Source organism: Amphiprion ocellaris, chromosome 3, assembly GCF_022539595.1.
Source record: "Amphiprion ocellaris isolate individual 3 ecotype Okinawa chromosome 3, ASM2253959v1, whole genome shotgun sequence".
In the NCBI taxonomy this organism is placed as follows: Eukaryota; Metazoa; Chordata; class Actinopteri; family Pomacentridae; genus Amphiprion; species Amphiprion ocellaris.
This window is the reverse complement of record NC_072768.1, coordinates 17,416,065-17,436,765: the sequence shown is the minus strand read 5'-3', so window position 1 is coordinate 17,436,765 and position 20,701 is coordinate 17,416,065. Positions and strand designations below refer to the sequence as shown.

At 39.4% G+C, this 20,701-nt stretch overlaps 1 protein-coding gene across 1 annotated transcript; it reads left to right on the top strand.

Annotated features, from left to right (window-relative positions):
- Positions 1–683: 683 nt before the first annotated feature.
- On the top strand, positions 684–17,410 carry slc6a13 (solute carrier family 6 member 13). The gene is made up of 15 exons (XM_023284199.3): positions 684–842; positions 5,197–5,406; positions 7,112–7,246; positions 8,222–8,362; positions 9,174–9,255; positions 9,572–9,704; positions 10,062–10,196; positions 12,150–12,253; positions 12,440–12,564; positions 13,453–13,565; positions 13,756–13,893; positions 14,459–14,561; positions 14,865–14,965; positions 15,269–15,439; positions 16,095–17,410. The coding sequence occupies exons 1-15, from the start codon at positions 836–838 to the stop codon at positions 16,257–16,259; spliced, it is 1,863 nt and encodes a 620-aa protein (XP_023139967.1). The 5' UTR covers positions 684–835; the 3' UTR covers positions 16,260–17,410.
- The last annotated feature ends 3,291 nt before the right edge of the window (positions 17,411–20,701 follow it).

Genomic DNA, 20,701 nt, shown 5'->3' with positions numbered 1-20,701 from the left:
GTATGGTGATTTCCCCTTGAAAGATTTCAGACAGGAAATGCAGAAGCACATCACTCCCCCTTTCCCCACCTCCATAAAGACCCTCTGGATTGTGACCCTAAAACAAACGCCTTGAACCAGGCCACTCTGGACCCCTGCGGTGGGAAAATGTTCTGAATGGGCTTCTGAGTCTTCGAGGAAGAAATCTAGTTGGGTGATTAAAGACTCTTTTCCGGGCGGCTGAATTAAGGGGGTGTTTAGAGCTGGGGCTTATGAAGCAGGATTGATATTTTAATTACCATCAATCAGAAAAGACCCCTGAAAGACTGGAATCATTTTGATGATTCAAAGTTGCACACTTTGTGGATGATGTGTTTATATATTTTTAAATCTTTTTCAACCCAGCCTCTGTGACGCTTCAGATCATTGCACATATGAATGAATGTCTGCCCTTGACACACACATCTGAAGGTCCACCTAAGTCCATCCAGCCTCTCTGACTTTCTTGTTGCTGTCTGGACAGGCCCTGGGAGAATGTGCGTGTGTCAAAAGGTTACGCAATCAGCCCACCACGCTGAGACTGCACAGGCCTCTAGTGTGCTGTGGGGAGTGAGTGTGTTTGTGTGTGTTTGTGTGTGAGGGTTTCTGAATGGAACTGGATGGAGGATTGGTGGGTGGTGGGGGTGGAGTGTCTCCAGAGAGGGGCAAAGCAGAGGGAAAATCTCACTGTCGGCTGCAACAAAGTTTTCAGTTTCTCAGATCTCCGCCCCTCCCCGGTATAAAGTGAAACCTGAAACGGCAGCGGGCCCGCATTTGATGCCGCTGTCTCTTCTGGAAACTGTCATTTCACAACACTATGAAAGGTGAGTGCCTTTGATTATTGATTATGTGATATTTTTCTTCAGGCACAGATGGATGTCAATTAGATTTACTGCTGTTTATGAGATATACTAGAAAAAAATTCAAGGTCATCTTCAAATTTAATCTGATTAATTATTGGCAAAAAAGCTAAGGGGAAATGTGCTGCTTAAAAAAAGTTAACTAGTGCAATTTCTACTATGCCTATAAGCCCCGCATGCTTCATTTATGATGTGCACAGGTTCAAAGACTGTGCATTTGTGAGTCAAAATTAGACTTTGATAACTCTGATGCTTTATTCAGCAAACTGTTACGCAGGTCAGTTTGTTCTGTGCTGATAACCTTACTGTTCAGTACACAGAAAGCAGATCAGATGGGGCTAAATGTGCTTTTAAGATGACTGCTGCTTGTTCTCAATGAGTAAATGACATAATAAGCATGTGTAGCTCATTTTGCATCATTCTTATCAATGGTTATGTCACCATGATGTATCAATACTAATCAAATACTGTTATTGAAAGATACATCAAATGGTCACAATGTGAAGCATAATACTCTTAGTAGCAAATTATTGATTGGAAGGCAGATATTTGAACTTGCTAAGAAGTTTCTTAATTCAAAAGTCAAATCTTGACCAGATTAATCATTTCTAAGTTCTGTCTTCAGTTTATTGTCAGTAGTTTTCAACATCTCATGCTGTGACTGTAAATCTTTACAATGCAGGTGTAGTGTAACACCGATGTCCTTCAATTATGTAACTAATCCAGTTATGTATTAGCCCGCAAATATTCAACTGTGGGAGCGATCCACACATCATGAATATGTAACTCTGCACGTGTTTAGAAGCGGAGCCCCATTTATTGCCTTTGTCCATGAGAGGCCGAGCCACGGGGCAGTGAGATCATTTTTCCCAACTTCAGGCTTTTGTTCCGTATCATAGCATACTGATGGTATAAATAAGAGAAAGCAAACACCATATTAATGTCTTAGTGATGTATCAGTGTATTTATTGGACTTTTTTTCACTTTCACCTTAATATCAAAGTGCAGACTCTTATCTCAGTTGCCTTCAGAGTCTGCTTGTCTTTCCTTTATTTGTTTCAGCCTGAAACTTTACTTGCTTTAGTTCACTCTCTGTGCACATTAACATTGTTTGCATCTGCCCACAGCAGACAGTCAAAGCACATTGATGAATTTATTCAATATTTTGTTCATGATTTTGTGGGGACCTAAACAGAGCTTAATTTTACGTAAATGTTTGCTTGACAGTTGATGCAACGGTCACTCACCACATTTGTGGTGGAGAAGTTTTCTGTGACTACTTCATTCACTGAATTAGAATAAACTGAGCAAAGTTGGTGATGTTTGTTCCACTTGTAGGTTAACTGTATGCAACACAGAGAGTACAAACAAACCAATCTGGCCTCAAGAGTAATGAAAAATAGTCATAGATTGCGCTTACAAAAATAATTCTTTGCCCTATGCAGGAGCTTTATGTCATGTTTGAATCAAAACTGCAGCTTTCAAAACAATCTTATCAAAGCTATCTTGGACTGATTTCACATGACTCTTACTCACATATGTCATGATTTTCATTATTCTGATTATTTACCATCATTATATTAAGCTTATGTGATTGTAAGTATATTTCCGCATGTATATTAAACATATGTAAACAAATATTTCAGATGACCTATATGGTTATACAACCAATTATATTTTTCCTATACATCCCAGCTCTACAAGGGTGCAGCAAAGGGGTATAAAACCAGCTGTTTTGCTTCAGGCAGTCAAACAACTGCTTCTTTATGTAAAACTTGCAGAGCTTTGAATTACAAGTATCGACAGGTGAGTGGTTGCAAAACATAACGGTAACATATAGCCACCATAGACAAATGCTAGGCTGTTAGCAAGTGTTACAGAATTACACAAAGACAGGCATAGGCATCGGCCCCTCCAACATTACGTGCATTTTTAAACCCAGGTGTAGTTATTGCTGCATATCTGGATTGGAGCACAGAAACAACTGTCCAATCAGTCACAAAGACATGCAGGCAAGATTGAAACACAGGACTGGAGCTCCAGGCCAAAGGGCCAAGCTGACAGGAGAATGCACCAAATCCTGGTTAGGAGCCTGCACAAACCAATTTACTTCCATGACATTGGGTCAGGAAAGGTTCACCAAAGGTGGTAACACACCCTGTGGTGATTGTGGCAATAAAGGAACTATTGAATATGTTCAGTAATTGCTGAAAGAATTGTTGAGAGGATTGATGCCACTCTGACATTTGTACAGAAGCTAAAGACAGCAGCTTGGGCAGCTTAGCTTATCATAAAGATGTGAAGGAAACAGGAAATAATTGACCTCGCTGTTTCCAATAGTAAAAAGGTCTGTCAACCACTAAACCTCACCAATATAAATGTTCTTCTTCATTTAAATTCTATGCAAAAATTTTATTCTTAGTTATAATTTCTTGGGCATAAAGTGGCTGACTATTTACAGAAAGTTCTTGCAGTCTAGACTAAGAGTCTAGATAGGTACATTTTGCTATCCTTGGATATAACCCGGCCGAATAATGCCCTCCTGTTTCCATTGTTTATGCAAAGCTGAGGAAGCGAGGTGTCTAGTTGTAGTTTGTTATCTATAGTATGTTCATTGTATCATCTGAATTGAACAAACTATTCCTCTAAAGACCAATAAATGATCCAGCCCCTCAGTCAATCAGTCAGGCATTCAGTAGGTCAGTCATGTAGCCAGTCAGTAGCTCAGTCAATCCAAGATGTTTCAGAAACAGTCAGTGTTGTCGCTGTGTCCTGGGATAAAGCTCCACTGTGCCTCGATGAGGTCATTCCCAGTCTTGGGATGTTTTTTTCACAGTGTGCTGCTTCTCTGTTCTCATGTGTGATATGTGGGAGAAAACCTCCATTTTCAGCCAGTATATGTTACTCTAGCTTTCAGTCCCACCTATTTAAAATGTTGTCTTGAGGAAGTTGAGTTACTTGGCCCACCGAAAACGGTGATCTGGCTGCAGGACCAGTAAGGATTCTCACTTGCCAGCACAAAGGAGAGGGGCTACCCTGCTTTTGTTGTGCTAAGCCTTCATTCCCACCAAGTACCTTACGAAAACAAAGAGCTCTATTTTTACCTCGGCCAAAGTTTGGCTTTACAACCGGAGATTTTGGCTCCTAAAACGGGTCCAACCTCCAGCCCCATGTGCGCAGCACATACAAAGTCACGCTTGTGCTCAACCTCTGCCCTTTGCCAGTAGGAGCACATTCCTAAAGGTGGCTTCACACACGTTTTGGACTAAATGGAATTGCCATCTCCTGTGTTTTTTCTCGGAAGTAAATTTAGAAAAAAAAAAGGCCAGAGCATTACCATGAGACTACATGAGACCACAGACCTTTTTTTTTTGTTAGGATGTGTGAAAAACAGAAGAAAGGAAGAGAGATCGCTGTATTTTTTAAACGGAACTAGTCTGAACATGTTTCCTGTAGACTGATGATTAAATTGTTTGAATTTGGACTGCAGCAATGACCACAATGTGTTCCGGAGAGAGGGAAAAAGGGGAACCGAAGGGTTGATGAGGAGCTTGTTAATGCAACCTGACAGCAGTGAGCACAGTCAGTGAGCTGTCTGTTTCCTCCACAGAGAAAAATTCTTTCAGCAGCACTGGCCCCAAAACAGGGTCTGGACGAAGGCCTGACCAATTTCATGATCACGTAACTTTAAGCAATTACTACTGACCTCATCAAACACAGAAAAAAAGAGGTGACATACATGATATCTGACGTAAACATAAATAGCCATGTTTGGCATGTTACATACATAGTGGGAATTCTCTTAGGATCCTGAAATTCCTTTTTACTCTTATAGAAGAATTAAGTACATTTACATTTGGACTGAATGTGTGTGATCCTTCAGACCTTCACAATAGATCAGATGTGCAGGAAATGTGAAATCAGAAGCTGTTTGGTAAATGAAGTGATTTAAGTACTTGAATGGCATGACTGGTTATGAATTGATGCATAATGACTGGTGCATTTCAAATGGCCTGCAGCTCTTTTACTGGATGTCTTTGAGGCTTAGTAAGCAAACTGTGCAAATTAAAAAAAACTGAGATGGTAAGTCCTAACCCTAACAACACAGACATCAAAATTTGTGTCCATAACCATTTTTTTCATTCAGATTTGAGCTGTCAGACAGCAAGACGATAGTTCAGGATCATCTGTTACTGACTTGTTTTTTCCAGCTTCATGCTACCCTGCTGTGACCTTTGCCATCCTACATGCCTTATGTTCAGTTTCATCTTCCTAATTCTTGTTTTTCTTCTCCTACTCTTTCCATTGTAACTCTTAGGACACGGAGGTGACATGGAGAACACATCCAAAGTGGAACCCTCCAATGGGCACAGCAGGCCTCTGGACATCGTGCCCAGTACAGAGGAGAAGATGACAGAGAGGGGTCAGTGGGGCAACAAGATCGAGTTTGTTCTGTCAGTCGCTGGAGAAATTATCGGCCTGGGGAATGTCTGGCGTTTCCCTTACCTTTGCTATAAGAATGGGGGAGGTGAGTGCTGGAAATACATGCGACTGGTTAGCTGTTTTGTTAGTCATCGTGTACAGCGTCAGGGTGTGGTGGCAGGCATGCAACCAGAAATAGATACTTAAGAAAATTAAAGAACATTTTTGATCTACAGGGCTTTGGCTACGACCGATAACCCAGATTTAGAAGCAGTATACATTTGCAGTAAAAATTAATATCTTGCTGTGAAAATCTAGAATAATACAAACTTCAACACAAAATGTTCTTGAAATGCATTTGTTTATTTGTGTTTTACATGTTTTATTAAAAGAGAACCTTTCAGCGTTGACCCTTCAGTGCTGATAGGCTGTTACTCTTGACGTAATTAATCAGATAGTGCTGAGGGCAAGCAGAGACGGCTGCATCAGAGCCAAAGTAGTGCATTTTTAATTAACTTTATTTATCGGGAGTTGGTTAATAACAAAAACAATAATTAAAACTTAAAAAATGCAGAATACTGGATCAAATAATTGGTCAGGATCAGTCGACCACTATTATGGATATGTGCCCAGTAGGACCACTCAATCAGAAGTAGTTTGTTCAAAAGCCCAACATAGTTCCACTAGAAAAACGCAAGATTTTTTAAAAAATCATTGATATACAGTGCTTAACAAATTTATTAGACCACCACCCAGTGTAAGGTGTTTGCCACCGCTGCCCGAAATTCATCATATTTCTGATTCCCAAAATATGTTTTATGTTTCTGTAATGGTTCATGGGCAGCGCAGTGGCTTGGTGGTTAGCACTTTCACCTTGCGGCTGGAAGATCCCCGGTTTGCATCCCTGCCTTCCCAGGATCTTTCTGCATGGAGTTTGCATGTTCTCCCTGTGCATGTGTGGGTTTTCTCTGGGTACTCCGGCTTCCTCCCACAGTCCAAAAGCATGCTCAGGTTAACTGGTAACTCTAAATTGTCCATAGAATAGCTGCTAAGAAGCCATTATTGAGGCCTGAAAACATCCAAAAATGCCTACAACTTGCCAGGGAGGACAAACACTGGACTGTAGATGACTGGAAGAAGATACTCTGGACGGATGAGTCCAAGTTTGAATTCTTCAGTCAGCATTTTCATATTTATGTCCACAGAAAAGCTGGAGAGCGTTTTCATGCTAGATGCATTGCACCCACAGTGAAACATGGTGGAGATTTCATTATGGTATGGGGTTCCATTTGTGAATACGGCATGAGAAAATTAGTTAAAATGGATCAAGAACAAGAAGGTCTACCATGACATCTTGGTACATCATGGAATCCCTTCTGGACTGAACCTGATTGGTCGTGGGTTCATACACCAAGAAGACAATGACCCCAAGCATAATTCAAAGCTGTGCAGAGACTACTTGACCAAGAAAAAGGAATCTGGGGTACTGGAACTGGTGGACTGGCCAAATCAAAGTCCAGACTTGAATGCTAGTGAACAGATCTGGGATTTATTGAATTCAAAAACAGGTCGCACGAACGTTGTTCATCTCGTTTATTTTTGAAAGAAAAAAGAAACAAGATCAAACTTCAAGCAAAATGATTTAGGATCTTTACTTTCTTGAAGTGTTTCCATAGATACCATCAATATATGGCTATTCACAGGACATATATGCAAGAATTGATTGAAGAAATGCAACAATAGTCTTGATTATGTTACTATGTTTGTTTGATGGTAAGTTGAAGGCATTTTTTTTATCTGTACTTTTGTAGGTGCCTTTTTTATACCATACCTCATCTTCCTGTTTGCTTGTGGGATCCCAGTCTTCTTCCTGGAGACGGCTCTGGGTCAGTACACCAGTGAGGGAGGCATCACCTGCTGGAGGAAAATCTGTCCACTGTTTGAAGGTAATCTGTCTGTTTCCTGAGAAAAATAATTCAGTGGATGTTAACAGCAACACAGTGAATCAAACTCATCATTACCATACACGTAATTATGATGCTTTGTAAAAACTGACATGTGGGATCTTCATTGTGTTTTAAATATGAATGTGTTTAAATTGTCTAATAGATCATATTATGAATAAGACTGCAGAGCAAAAAGCTACCTAAGCATATTGAAGGATAGATTAGGATTAACAAGGATAAACTAGTCTATACTTAAAGAGGATTTGCAGACATGTTTTTGCAGTATGCTAATATGCATGTGTTCTTTTCAGTATGACAGTGTGAATTTGTGTTTGCAGGATAATTGTGGCTTTGTGTGTGTATGTCTATGTGCATATGTCAGTCCAGTAAGAATGCTGTGCAGATGTAGGAGGGTGAAGCACAGAGATGTAATGGCTGGAAAGCTAACAACACCGGCTAACGTCACATTTCTCCAGAGCTTTTAGCAGCCAGCTGCCTTCTAATAAGTCTGTAATCAGCCATAATCATAACCTACGGAGGATGACAGCTGGTGAAGAGTGGAGTCAGGGTTGCAATTATGTGTTGGAACAATGAAATTTTTATTTCTGTGAATCACTTGAGAAACATGACAGCGACAGTTCCCAATGTGAAGCTAAAAGCATTTTGCAAATTAAATCTAATTTGTGGTGATCTCAGACTGCTGTTAAAATCTAGTAAAACAGACACAATGCAACTCCAGTGTGCTTGACTAATGTCTTCCATGCTGCTTTGGAGTGTGACCAGCAATTACTTGAAAGAAAAGTTTCAACAGTGCAAAATGTAAAGCTGTGTTAAAGCTCTGTGGAACTAAATCACAAATGCAGTCACATGTACTCAAATGTAGTACAACTTGGTGTCTTTGCTGAGTTCCGGGTGACTGTTGGGGGCAGTATAGTGGTATTTCACGGCTCAGTGCTATACGCATTTCTGTTGCAGGAGTCGGTTACGCCACGCAAGTGATTGCCGCTCTGCTGAACATCTACTACATCATCGTGTTAGCTTGGGCCATCTTTTATCTGTCCAACTCCTTCACCTGGGATCTGCCCTGGGCATCCTGCAACAACAGCTGGAACACACGCAAGTCTCTATGCAAAAAGCCTTGTCCTTCTGTTTGTCATACTGCACAGGGCACATGTTTAGGCACTAAGAGTTATGTATAAAAATGGCATTTAGATAACTGAATCAAATCAGTATTCTGTGTGAGAATCCCTTTGTTTTAAAAACAGCACCCCGTGTGCTTTTTTCTAATTTATTTGGCAAGTAAGTTGTTTCACACATTGTGGGGACCACTTTTTATAACATGAATTGAGTTTTCATTGACAACAAATGAAGTTACACCTTTGGTTTTTGAGAACATCACATGTTAGCTATCTGCCTACCTGTGAAATAAATTAAACTCATAGCGAGCACAATATTAGCCGGGTCTCCTGGCACATCATGATCTGAGTAAACATTTTCAGTCACACTGAAATGGCAACATCAGTAAAGTGTCTTTTTAAAATGTATTCTTTATTTGATTGATTGCCATGGAATTTTGTTGTGAGGTTGACATTTTGTAAAATCTTAGAAAGTGATCATCATACCTGCTAAATATCAGCATGTTAGCATTATCTCTGTGAACATATTAGCATGTAGTCTGCGTGTTGCCAATCTATAGACTTTCAGTGCCACAAATATCAGTGTGTAATGTCTTCTGGTGTTTCCCTGTCATCATTTCATTGAATTATCATTTGGTTTTAGTTTCAAGGAGTGAAGGTTCCTGCACCGCTTCACTCCTCAGCCTCAGTGGTGGCATTGTTTCTCTTTCCTGCATGTAACTTGGAAACCTCAGAGAAAGCTTGGATTTCTTCACTGGATTGAATGTCCTTTTGTCTGTCCTTCATTCAAGATTCCTGTATGGCATTTCAGAGGGGGAATAGCTCCATCAATCACCATGAGAATGCCACCTCTCCTGTCATTGAGTTCTGGGAGTAAGTGCCTTTTTGTTGGCCATGTCCTCAGATGGCCTCTCATGCACACAAATCCAACAAATATCCATCTTAATAAGCGACGGAATTTGGGTTCCTAAACCAATCATACTAGATCTTTTTTTTTTTTTTGGCCTATTTTAAAGATGTGTAACTGCAAGGGGATGGATGCGATTCTAGAGTTTATTCAATAGTTCTTTTTTTGGTTATTGAATTTTAACCCCTAGCTTCTTAGCTGCTGAGATCATTTATAAAAATGCTGTTTTGGGAACGATGATGCTTTTCTGATGGTTCTCCTCTGCATGTGTATGTAATCCAGGCGCAGAGTGCTAAGACTATCCTCAGGTATTGACCACATTGGCTCTCTGAACTGGGATCTGGTTATCTGTCTAGCTGTTGCATGGGTAATCTGCTACTTCTGCATCTGGAAAGGAGTCAAATCCACTGGCAAGGTGAAATGACATCTCTTGAAAAATTCGCTATTAGATCAGAACTTTGTAGTTTGGAATATAGACTGCAAGAGATTAACATAATCAGTGCCAAGTGAATCGACAATTATCAGCTTCTACAGAACTTAAAAACCTCATCAACTGAAATGCTAAAGCACTAGATACAACCAACGATATCAAGATCTGATCTTTTAAAAATTTGTACAGAGCTTTGTAAAACAGTCAGCGGTTTAACACACTAAAGATGTCACACTTTAGCAAAAAAATAACAAAAAAACACCTAATTTGAACTTCTGAAAGGGGGGACCTGTCATAAAAGATGCATACTGGGTGATGAAGTGATGTTTTATTTCCCTGCAGGTGGTTTACTTCACAGCCACCTTCCCTTACATGATGCTACTGATCCTCCTGATCAGAGGAGTCACCCTGCCAGGAGCCTCCAGGGGAATCCACTTCTACCTTTACCCTGACTTGGGACGACTGTCTGACCCACAAGTAGGTTGAAAATGCTCTCACATATACAGTTGTGTTGAACAGAAATGCGAAATTTAATGCAGATTCAACTTGGGGTGGGAGTGTGGGGGGGATTCATTGCTTTATGTTTCGCAGCCTTTTAATGCTTTGTTAAATTCGAAACTTTATTTCTGGCAAAATAGGTACAAACTGATATCTGTTTACCTTTTATTTGGTAAATAAATTACCTGATAAATTCTTCTAGCTTAGGTCAATATACAACAAATAAGGCCATCACGTATTCTCTATTACCCATGTGGGTATCTTTATGCTCATCAAAAGGAGCAAACTCTGGCAGCAGAGAGATCTAAAGCAACACAGCTGACCTTAAAGTTGCTGGTTAAATTAAATTAGAGAAAGCTGCTATAAAAAGACTGGACTGCTGTTGGTTCAGTATAATTTTGGCAGTTTTGGGCATGGAATCTTTTTACTATTTTTCCTTCGTGACCAATACAACATATTTCACAACATTTGATCCCCATCACCTAATGTGCTTGGAAGTGTTGTTATACAGCTTGTCTGAGGGTGATTGCTTAGAAAAGTGACCCTGTACAGTATGAGCACTTCTGATCAGCAGCCTCTTTGGTAGAACTGTGGTATCAAAGTAGTTGGACATGGTTAGAGAAAAACTGTGGTTTTCTGGCCTGCAACCTTACTGATTTGTTTACTCCTACTGCACTGATAGCGTTACTGGTCACACTATACTCCATCCTCTGCTCTATGACAAATAAGCTCTGAAAACCTACTGTATCCTACAGTATCCTCTCACTGAGGACTCACTAGTGGAGCATTTAACAGCTAAGGTGTTAGTAGAAACCAAAAAAGGGGATGTTCCTCCAATATCTGCTAAATGGATAAACATGCAGTTCATCATATGAACTTAAGTGGTGATAATAATGTTAATATAGCTTAACTCTTCTGTCTCGAAACAAGAAAAACACATCAGGTGTGAATACTGATACATTACTCCTTGCTTTTGCACAAGCATAACAGCTTGCTTTAAGCAGTTTTAAACACAAGACAATAGTCGTGGTGACAGGGACTTTACAATTTCCTCTTCTCTTGCGGTCAGATTGCAACCAGCATGAAAATCCAACTGAGCCCCCTTCCCTTCATTCTCTCCCAGGCCTCAGGGGATGAATGCAAGCCCCGAGTGTGCAGGCCAAGACAAGCTAGGCTGGTTGAGTTGATGCCTTGGGAATACCTGTCTTTGTGCAATGTTGTGTCCAGAGCTTGTGCTGTTGTTGGACCCCTTGTCAATCAGATCCTAAGTCCTGGCTGCCAGCTATCTAAAACATGCCCCAGTGCTCTGGGAGCACTTTACCAGAACTGCAAGAAGAAAGAGGAGCCTAATTTGAATTTTGAAGTGTGATTGAGTATTCAGAGAGTGCTGCACTTTACGACTTAGAGGTGGAGATGGATAATCAGCTTTTCCGGGGCGCTGATGTGAGGGTGGTCGGGGTGGGAAGCTGAGCTGTGGGGTCAGGAGATTTTGGATTATGATACTTAGATGCATTGTGTTGATCAATATGAAGGGCACTTGAGATACTGTGTTCAAATCAACCTCACAGTAGACATCACTGGATTCACAACAATCTTTTCTGAGTAAAAACAAAAAAAACATAAAAAACATTATTATACTACGCATTTGTTATCATGACCACCTGATTGTTTTGCTTGAATCCCAAATTATTCTCTGTGAGAACTGATGTAATTCATAACACTCTAACAGCTCAGTTATAAAGGCAAGATGGTCAAAAAAGATACTGTGGTTTTTGTGACTGTGAGTTGGAACCAACCTGTATGAATAAATGCGCAGATGTTCCCCCAAAAGACACATTTTTAACATTTAGAGTAAAACACTAAAAAAAATTCACTCTGCTTGAATGATTTTAAATGTATTCCTTCACTTTGACTGTCCTGTTTCATACTAAGGTATGGATGGATGCTGGGACTCAGATCTTCTTCTCCTATGCCATCTGCTTGGGCTGCCTCACCGCTCTGGGGAGCTACAACAAATATAACAACAACTGCTACAAGTGAGGACTGAGATGAGTTGGTATTATGATCACTTGCATAACACTACCTCTCTGTTTATAATAGTCTGCATTATAATTTATAATTAGTGACTCAAATCTGTAGTCCAGATAATATTTGATGCTATTATCAACCTTTTACCTCATGCAGCTCCTAATTCTTCTATCCCCCGTCTGTGTTGTTTCCAGGGATTGTCTGTCCCTCTGTTTCCTAAACAGTGGGACCAGTTTTATTGCAGGTTTTGCCATCTTCTCCATCCTGGGCTTCATGTCTTATGAGCAAAATGTGCCCATCTCAGAAGTAGCTGAATCTGGTTTGTACTTTAATTGTTTATGAAAACAGGCGACTGCATTTGCTTTGGGGATGATAATACAATGTGTGCAAAGGAGCTTCTGTACCAGCCGATTTACTTAAAGGTAGAGTCAGCTGTTCTAATCTAAAAAGAATTTTTGTCAAATTCAGCAAATCTCTCCTCATGGTTCAGTAGCCGTCTGATCTGTGTACGCTGGAAAAAAATCCAGAGCTCGCACAGCCTGGCTCTATAAATGGGAAACAAAATGCCTCAGACTAATCCACATAACACTATTTCAGCGTGTCCTCTGCACATTCATGGTCAGGGGGAAAGGGAGGAGGATTGGAGATGGGGAAAAAGGGGGAGTATGATAAACCTGGCACATAGAAACGATATCAACACTCTTTCTCCATCTGGTTCAAACACGTGTGGCTGAATTAACCTGATATTACAACCTGACATTGTGTAGTGTAGAGCAGTTTTACAGTGTTTGAGCAGAGTGGTAGGTGAGCTGGTGTGCTCCAGCTGCAGTGAGTGGGGAGGATTGAGTAAAGAGAAAGACACGGTCTTCATAGATCTGCACATTCTAGTGGAAGCAACAGCGTAAAGTTACAATTAAATCATTTTAAGGCAGGAAAGGAGTATTTTCATGGAATAAAATATCAAATTTTGATATACAGAGATATTTTTAGAGGATTAATCGATGACTAGAGCAGTGCTTTGGCACAGTTTAACAACTCTTTTGATTGAAATGTAATGATATTCACAAACTAATGTACTGGTTTAAGTAAAACCAGCAGAATTTCGAAATTTTATGAGTGACTGTTTTGAGATACTATTAGAATATCTGCTAGATTTAAAAACATGACTAAAGGACTCTAACTTCAACTGGATATCTGTGTATTCCAGGTCCAGGCTTGGCTTTCATAGCTTATCCTCGTGCTGTGTCCATGATGCCCTTTTCCCCTCTGTGGGCCTGTTGCTTCTTCATTATGATTGTCTTCCTGGGACTGGACAGTCAGGTGAGGCTAACACAAAAACCACAAACCACGTGCACAAATAGGTGATTCAAACATATGTCTTATAGACAAATTATCTACTATATTAGAGAGAGAATGAGCACAATTCTGATCATTTTACTTGTTGTTTGGTACCTCTTTTTAAATCAGTCATCTATACACGTGATATTTTTCTTGTGTCTGTCCTGGTTAGTTTGTGTGCGTGGAGAGCCTGGTGACGGCCATGGTGGACATGTATCCCTCCACTTTCCGCCGCAAAAACCGCAGGGAGCTCTTTATCCTGGGTGTAGCTGTAGTATCCTTCCTCCTAGGCCTCATCATGCTGACAGAGGTTAGTCTCAGTGGCCTCACTTCCTAATGTTTGCACAGAATAAGATGACACAATAAGCAATAAGCGTAATCCATTCAAAAACTTTCATTTCAATGTAATATTGAACAAGCACATTACGAGTTCCCAACATTAAAGTGGAGAAATTGCTCATAAATGTGAAACTTCAATGATGACTTCCGGGCAAATGTGTTTCGATTTTAAGTGAAGACGTTCTCGTGTGATATTCTAGCCAGGCTGATGACAAACAGTTTCATTTACAGCCAAACTGCCTGGTTCTATCTGCTTCAGCTTCGCCTAAGCAGCCGTCTGTCCATACAAACAGCAGATTCTCCTAAAATGCCTTCATGTCCAGTCAGTTGGCACAAATCCTATTCAGACACAGCCAAGTGTAAGAAACCTTTTTCATCAAAATGTTTGCAGTGTAGCACTTTATACTTTTCAAAAGGCTTGAAAACAATGCAGCGTCTCAGCTTTTAAAAAAAGATTTGACAGTATATATATGTTCTGTTTCTTCTGTTTGTCCTGCTGTGAATGGTTGTGAACTCATACCTGTCTGTGCCCACAGGGAGGCATGTACGTCTTCCAGCTCTTTGACTACTATGCAGCCAGTGGGATGTGTCTGCTTTTTGTGGCTGTATTTGAGACAGTTTGCATTGCCTGGGTTTATGGTGAGTTCATCTGTAAGACTGTGAAACCTTTTCTATTTGGCTTCATTCTCACTGCTCATACAGCCACTGGCTGAGTGAAGGTTTATTTTAAAGTTCAAATGGACCAAATAAATTCTAGGAACTCATCTAGTTAAGCTAAATATTGCAATAACATAACTTAGGCACCCAGATGTAATTTCATCAGGATTATTAGCATGTTTTTCTTTAGATCTCTGCTGTTTAAACAGAGTGAATCTTGACACAGATGATCGTTAGCTACTCATGGAAGTCTCCACTGTGTTTCCATGGTCTCTCTGATCACAGGTGCTGATCGTTTCTATGACAACATAGAGGATATGATTGGATATCGCCCCAGCCCTGTCATCAAATACTGCTGGCTTTTCTTCACCCCTGCAACATGCTTCGTGGGTTCTACATTTCCTTTTTACATTTTTTTTAAATGCATGCTTGTACAAACCTCTTCTGAAAGAAGAGCTCCCTCTACTGGCCAACATTGAAAATATATTTCAATTTGCAAACTACCACAGATAATCAAATTAAGCCTTTCTTTAAAAAAAAAAAATCTTAAAAATACAATATTAATTAAGGTTAAGTTGAACTAACATATTTTTAGTTATAGTATTTACTAGTATTTCAAATATTTGGTATGTAACATCATAAATATTCATCCATACAAAAACATACAGTGTCCTTCATCTCTTATTTAGGGAACCTTTGCCTTCGCCTTGATCAAGTACTCACCGCTGAAGTACAACAATGAATATGTGTACCCATGGTGGGGGAATGGGATCGGCTGGATCCTGGCTCTGTCCTCCATGCTTTGTATCCCCTTGTGGGTGGCAGCGAAACTGTACTACACTCCAGGAACAATGAGAGAAGTAAGACTATAAAGTTTCCTTTAGAATGCAAATGAAAAACTGTCATTTCCGAAGAATGAACCAGGGGGAAAAAGGAGTTCAGAAGATGGGAAATAGTTGTGTTGAAACTGCTCGATTGATCACTTAACTGTGTTGTTATGGAAATGTTGCAGGGATGGAATGACATAGAACAGTCATTAGAGTTCCCCTCAGTTTTAATTTGAAGGAGTTTTAGCATCTTTGAGCTTATTGCATTGGTTTCCCACTCAAATAGGTAACCCTTTGCTAAATCACTGCTCACAAATAGCCAAAAGTCAAATAAATTTCTATTAGGAAATTACTAGGAAATCACAAGTTGTACAGCTGTTTTTAATTTTAAAAAAGCTGCAGGTGTCTTAAATTGCTTAAAATGATAATTATCAAGAGGACCTCCCGGTTAGATTTAAACAGGGAACCTCTATGGTCTGTTATACACCTGTCTTCCTAATTCTGTTAACATACTGTTTTTCAACACACACCTTGAATTATCTCTAACTGATTGCAGACAGATTCTGCTCATGACAGTTCCTATATGTTAGTTATTTTTGAAAATAAATAACAGTCAGTTTCTCAGATATTATATCACTGACATCACCGGTTTTCCAAAAGTTCTGTAAAATCAATTCTTCATCCACAGCGCCTTGTTCTCTTGACCACTCCCTCCACTGACCTACCGAAGACGAAGCAGGAGCAGGAGAGGCTGCTGGCCATCTTTGCAGCAGACGGTGACAGCCTGCACCAGAAAGCACCTGCCACTAAGGACGGCTACTTTCCTGTGGATGAAAAGGAGTCTAACTGTTAGAGACTAGAGGACAGCTCTCTCTACAATACCTCAACTGACAAGGTGGTGAAACAGGTGCAGATGCAGACTTTAACAGTCACCTCACCTGTATTTGCCTCCTTGCTGCTGGACCTTTCTCCTTGTCAAGGTGCCTTCAACGTACCATGTGATGGCAACAGCATTCGTACTTCAAGATTTCCACCCTTTTTTGGGGAAGTTGGTTAACATCTCATTTGCCAGTGGCAGAGTAGCATGTACATTTGAAAATGTGACAACTGTTGTTACACAGTGGCTAAGATTTTTACATTTGATCATGTCTGCTTTCTAAGGAAGCATTTTCTTCTATTATGGACATCTCTAATGTTCAGTTAGTTTGACATGACATTACAGTTACTTTCTTAATTTTAACAGCTGTCTGCAACAGATGGAGCACAGGAAGTGACACGTTAGTGCACAGATCAGAAAAGTTAATCAAATCCATTTCTTCTTAACTTAGTTTCCCTAATATAAACAGAGTATAACTCTAACGTGTGTTCAGTTCTATCATCATGCTGACAGCTTTGTTTTTACCATACAGTAGAGAGCTACCATCTAAGGATGTAAAATATTCTAACAAAGTACATTCTTACAAAAATATACTAATAGCAAGTCCTTAAGAATACAAGAAATGGATGTTAAATTTACATTTTGCTGAAATGACCACAAATCAGCTCATTTCAGCTTCACTGGTTTTTATTTCAAAACAATATTATTGTGGTCATTGATTCCTCATATGCTTTTTTGTGTCCTTTACTGGGCGTTGCAGATTCACATGGATATTTTGACTGTTTAATCAGTCTTCTGATTTTTGACATGATCTTAATTCAGTTGGGTTTTCCTTATCTCTAATGCACTGAACTGTATTCAAATTAAAGTGTCAAGTGTGTGCAGAGGAAGGTTGTGTCACTTAGATAATATAAGCAGGGGCTGCTGGTTGAAGGGTTTCATTCCAAAAAGAACATCTCGCCTGCCATCTTTTTCTGCTGTGTCATAAGAAACTTCATCCTGTGTTTCTTTAGATGTTGGAATGAAAATATGATCATTGATTACTTATGGAGAACACCTTTAGATATGTAACTTTTATACTCTAAAACTATTTTTTATGTCTGAATAAAAAATATCTTCATTTGAAACATGCATTGTTTATGTTTTGTACACATATACACACGTATACTATCCAGTACATGCATGATATTAAGTGAATCCTTGTGTTTATTTTGATTATTGGAAAAAAAATTCTAAACAAATTCATCCTCATTAAGAATATAATCATATACTTTCAAGTGAGTAAAAGGAGCAGTGATTCCCAAGTGACTGGAGCTTCCAGATACAGGTGTCTTTAGACCACAATCACCTGTTGTGCATCCACTGCACTCTTTTAATTGTGTAACTTATTGCATCTATGTTGGCTTCACTGAATTACTTTAAAGGGGGTAAATACATATGCAGTTACTCATTTTACATGTTATATTGGAATTTATTAACATTGCTTTGTTGAAATCTGTATTCACTTTGACATTAAATAGTCTTTACTTGTACATTTTTGTCTTAAAAGCTAAATTAGGTGGACCTTTATTCAGTGTTGAAAAGCGAATAAAGGGATAAACTTCCAAGAAGGATGAATATTTTTTACAGGTACTATAAATAATAGTGTATTGCCTTTATGTGATACCTTATTTTCCTTTGTGTAATCTTCTTGTTAACTCTTTAGGCATGCTGCAGTGTAATGTAAAATGTTTTGCTTCACACATTTAGAGCATCGCATTACAAAGTTGCAACATGCACCATAGTAAAATGTAATACCTTTTATCTTTTGAGTAGTTAGTGTAATTAATCAACACAACTGCAATAATTAATAATTGCAATTAATTAACCATTATTTAAATATCTGAGAGATAATGCCTCATTAGTAACCAAGGTAAAAATACATGCAGTACATTGTAATATAGGCATCACCTTGCAGTATCCACCATATATGACTACATTTGATGATACAGTTCATCTCTAAATATAATCTGTTGTATTGGTTTTGTAGTATACTATTGATTTTATCATTTCCTGTCTGTGGAATTCATTAAGTATTTTTTTTTTCTTTCACATGTAAAATTCCTATATTTATGAGTTTAAATCCATGTATCCTCACAACTTCAAATCAGTAGGCTGTTTTATGATGTCTCAGTCAACAGTGTGATTCTGGTATACATATGTCAGGTGTTTAACTAAAACCTCCATACACACTCACACACACACACACACACACGCGCGCGCGCGCGCACACACACACACACACACACACACACACGCGCGCGCGCGCACACACACACACACACACATACACACACACACACAAAATAAACTTAAATGACTTATACAAGAAATTATTTATAGTCAGGGAACCCAGGAGACGGTATGACGAACAGAAAGCTTTGCTCTGTCATTTCTTCACATCTCAAAATACTGGAAATCCTCAGAAATATTAGGAATTGCTTGGGGTATTCACTTGGAGTGTTTTGACAAGATTCAGTATGTGGTGCTGAAGTAAAATGTCACAATTTGACATATTTGGGGAAAAAATATTATCAGAATAATGTCACCCTGTTTGGCAAGCAGCTCAAGATGCTGGGGGTTTAATTATTTGTTTTGTAATATAAAATACCGCAATAAAATAGCAGTCAGTGTATGAGCTAATGATATGATTTAAGGGTAATGCTGGGTATTAAAACTTGATATTGGTACATGCAACAGCAGACATTACTTAATTTAAAGCAGCCAATTAATCTGAAAGTGATTCTGCCTCACCTGGATGGTATGAAAAGCTTTGCTGCTGTCTTGTTGCTACTTTCAATTCTGTGTTTTTTGTATCAGTTCTGTTTTTTGTTTTTCCTTTCATCACACTTCAAAAGTATTCAAGATGTTGAAGTCTGTAGACCAACTCCCTGTGGAGAAAAGCTCTTTCTTCAACATAACAGCACTGAACTCCTGCAGCCGAAAGAACAAAAAACAAACGGTGGAAGGCTCCTTGGTAGATACAGCACCTTCATCTCACAAGTTCATTGAAAGACTTGTTTCTAGGCTGCTTTTGGATTGCAAAGTAAAAACTAAATCAACAAATTTACCTCTGTTAACTATGTAGAAAACAGACAAAGAACCCAAACTGAGTCAGCATTAAGAGAATCAGGAATCTGATGCAGTTTGCATGTTGTCCTTCTGGTTGTTCTGGGATGAGTGTTCTTTTTTATGTTTACACAAATAATTTTTCAGATTTTTATGCCTTGCAAACAATATACATGTTGAAGGTAGACACTGTAAGCAGCAACAGAAACACTTCTCCTTCACCTGTGAACATCCAGGGAATGGATAATGAAATTGTGGAGTCTGACAAGTACCTGGGTGTTCATTTGAACAACAAACTGGACTGGACTGTAAGAAAGGCCAGAACAGACTCCACCTGCTCAGAAAACTGAGGTCCTTCGAGGTGCAGGGAGCACTTCTGAGGACCTTTTGTTATACTGTGGTGGCATCAGCCATCCTGGATGGAGTGGTCTGCTGGGGCAGCAGCATCACGGCTGCAGACAGGAAGAGATTAAACAAACTGGTTAAGAAAGCAAGCTCTGTCCTGGGCTGCCCCCTCAACCCTGTGGAGGTGATGGGAGACAGGAGGATGATGGCGAGGCTTTTATCTGTCATGGAGGACATTTCCCACCCCCTGCAGGAAACAGTCACATCACTGGGCAGCTCCTTCAGTGACAGACTGCTTCACCTGCGGTGTCTAAAGGAGAGATACTGCAGGTCCTTCGTTCCTACTGCAGTCAGATTGTTCAATTAAACCATGCAATAAAAATGTGAACAATACAGATATGTCCTATAAACTTTTATATTTCTTCTCTTAAAGAAGAAAGTAGCTATTTATATATTTGTGCATTGTGTGCTGCTCTTTTTTTTTTGCATGTTTTTTCTATCTGCTGCTGTAACATTGAAAGTTTCCCTGCTGCGGAATTAATAAAGGTTTAATCTATCTATCTATCTATCTATCTATCTATCTATCTATCTATCTATCTATCTATCTATCTATCTATCTATCTATCTATCTATCTATCTATCTATCTATCTATCTATCTATCTATCTATCTATCTATCTATTCTAATCTAAATCCAACCTTTGCATTAGCTCTCCGGCAAGAACAAATCATTGTGTTTGTTCAGTTTGTGCAGCAAAATTCTGAACTACAGCAACCAAATATCTAGCTCGTCACTTTGTCAAGGACGTGTCATAAATGCTCCAACAGTTTTCCACTCAAACTGTCCAGACCTGGTCCAGATATGTGGTCTGCGGTCTGTCCGGGTCCGTGTTGTCCAGCAGGGGTCGCTGCAGTCGTTGTTCTCGATCCGTCACTGTTTACGGAAGTCCGAGTGACGTGTCACTG

Bases quoted from the DNA above. Each gene is read 5' to 3' on its own strand.
- slc6a13 (XM_023284199.3), top strand. The intron at 13,894-14,458 runs GTTAGTCTCAGT...CTGTGCCCACAG, and splicing joins GCCTCATCATGCTGACAGAG to GGAGGCATGTACGTCTTCCA. The intron at 14,966-15,268 runs GTGGGTTCTACA...TCTCTTATTTAG, and splicing joins TCACCCCTGCAACATGCTTC to GGAACCTTTGCCTTCGCCTT.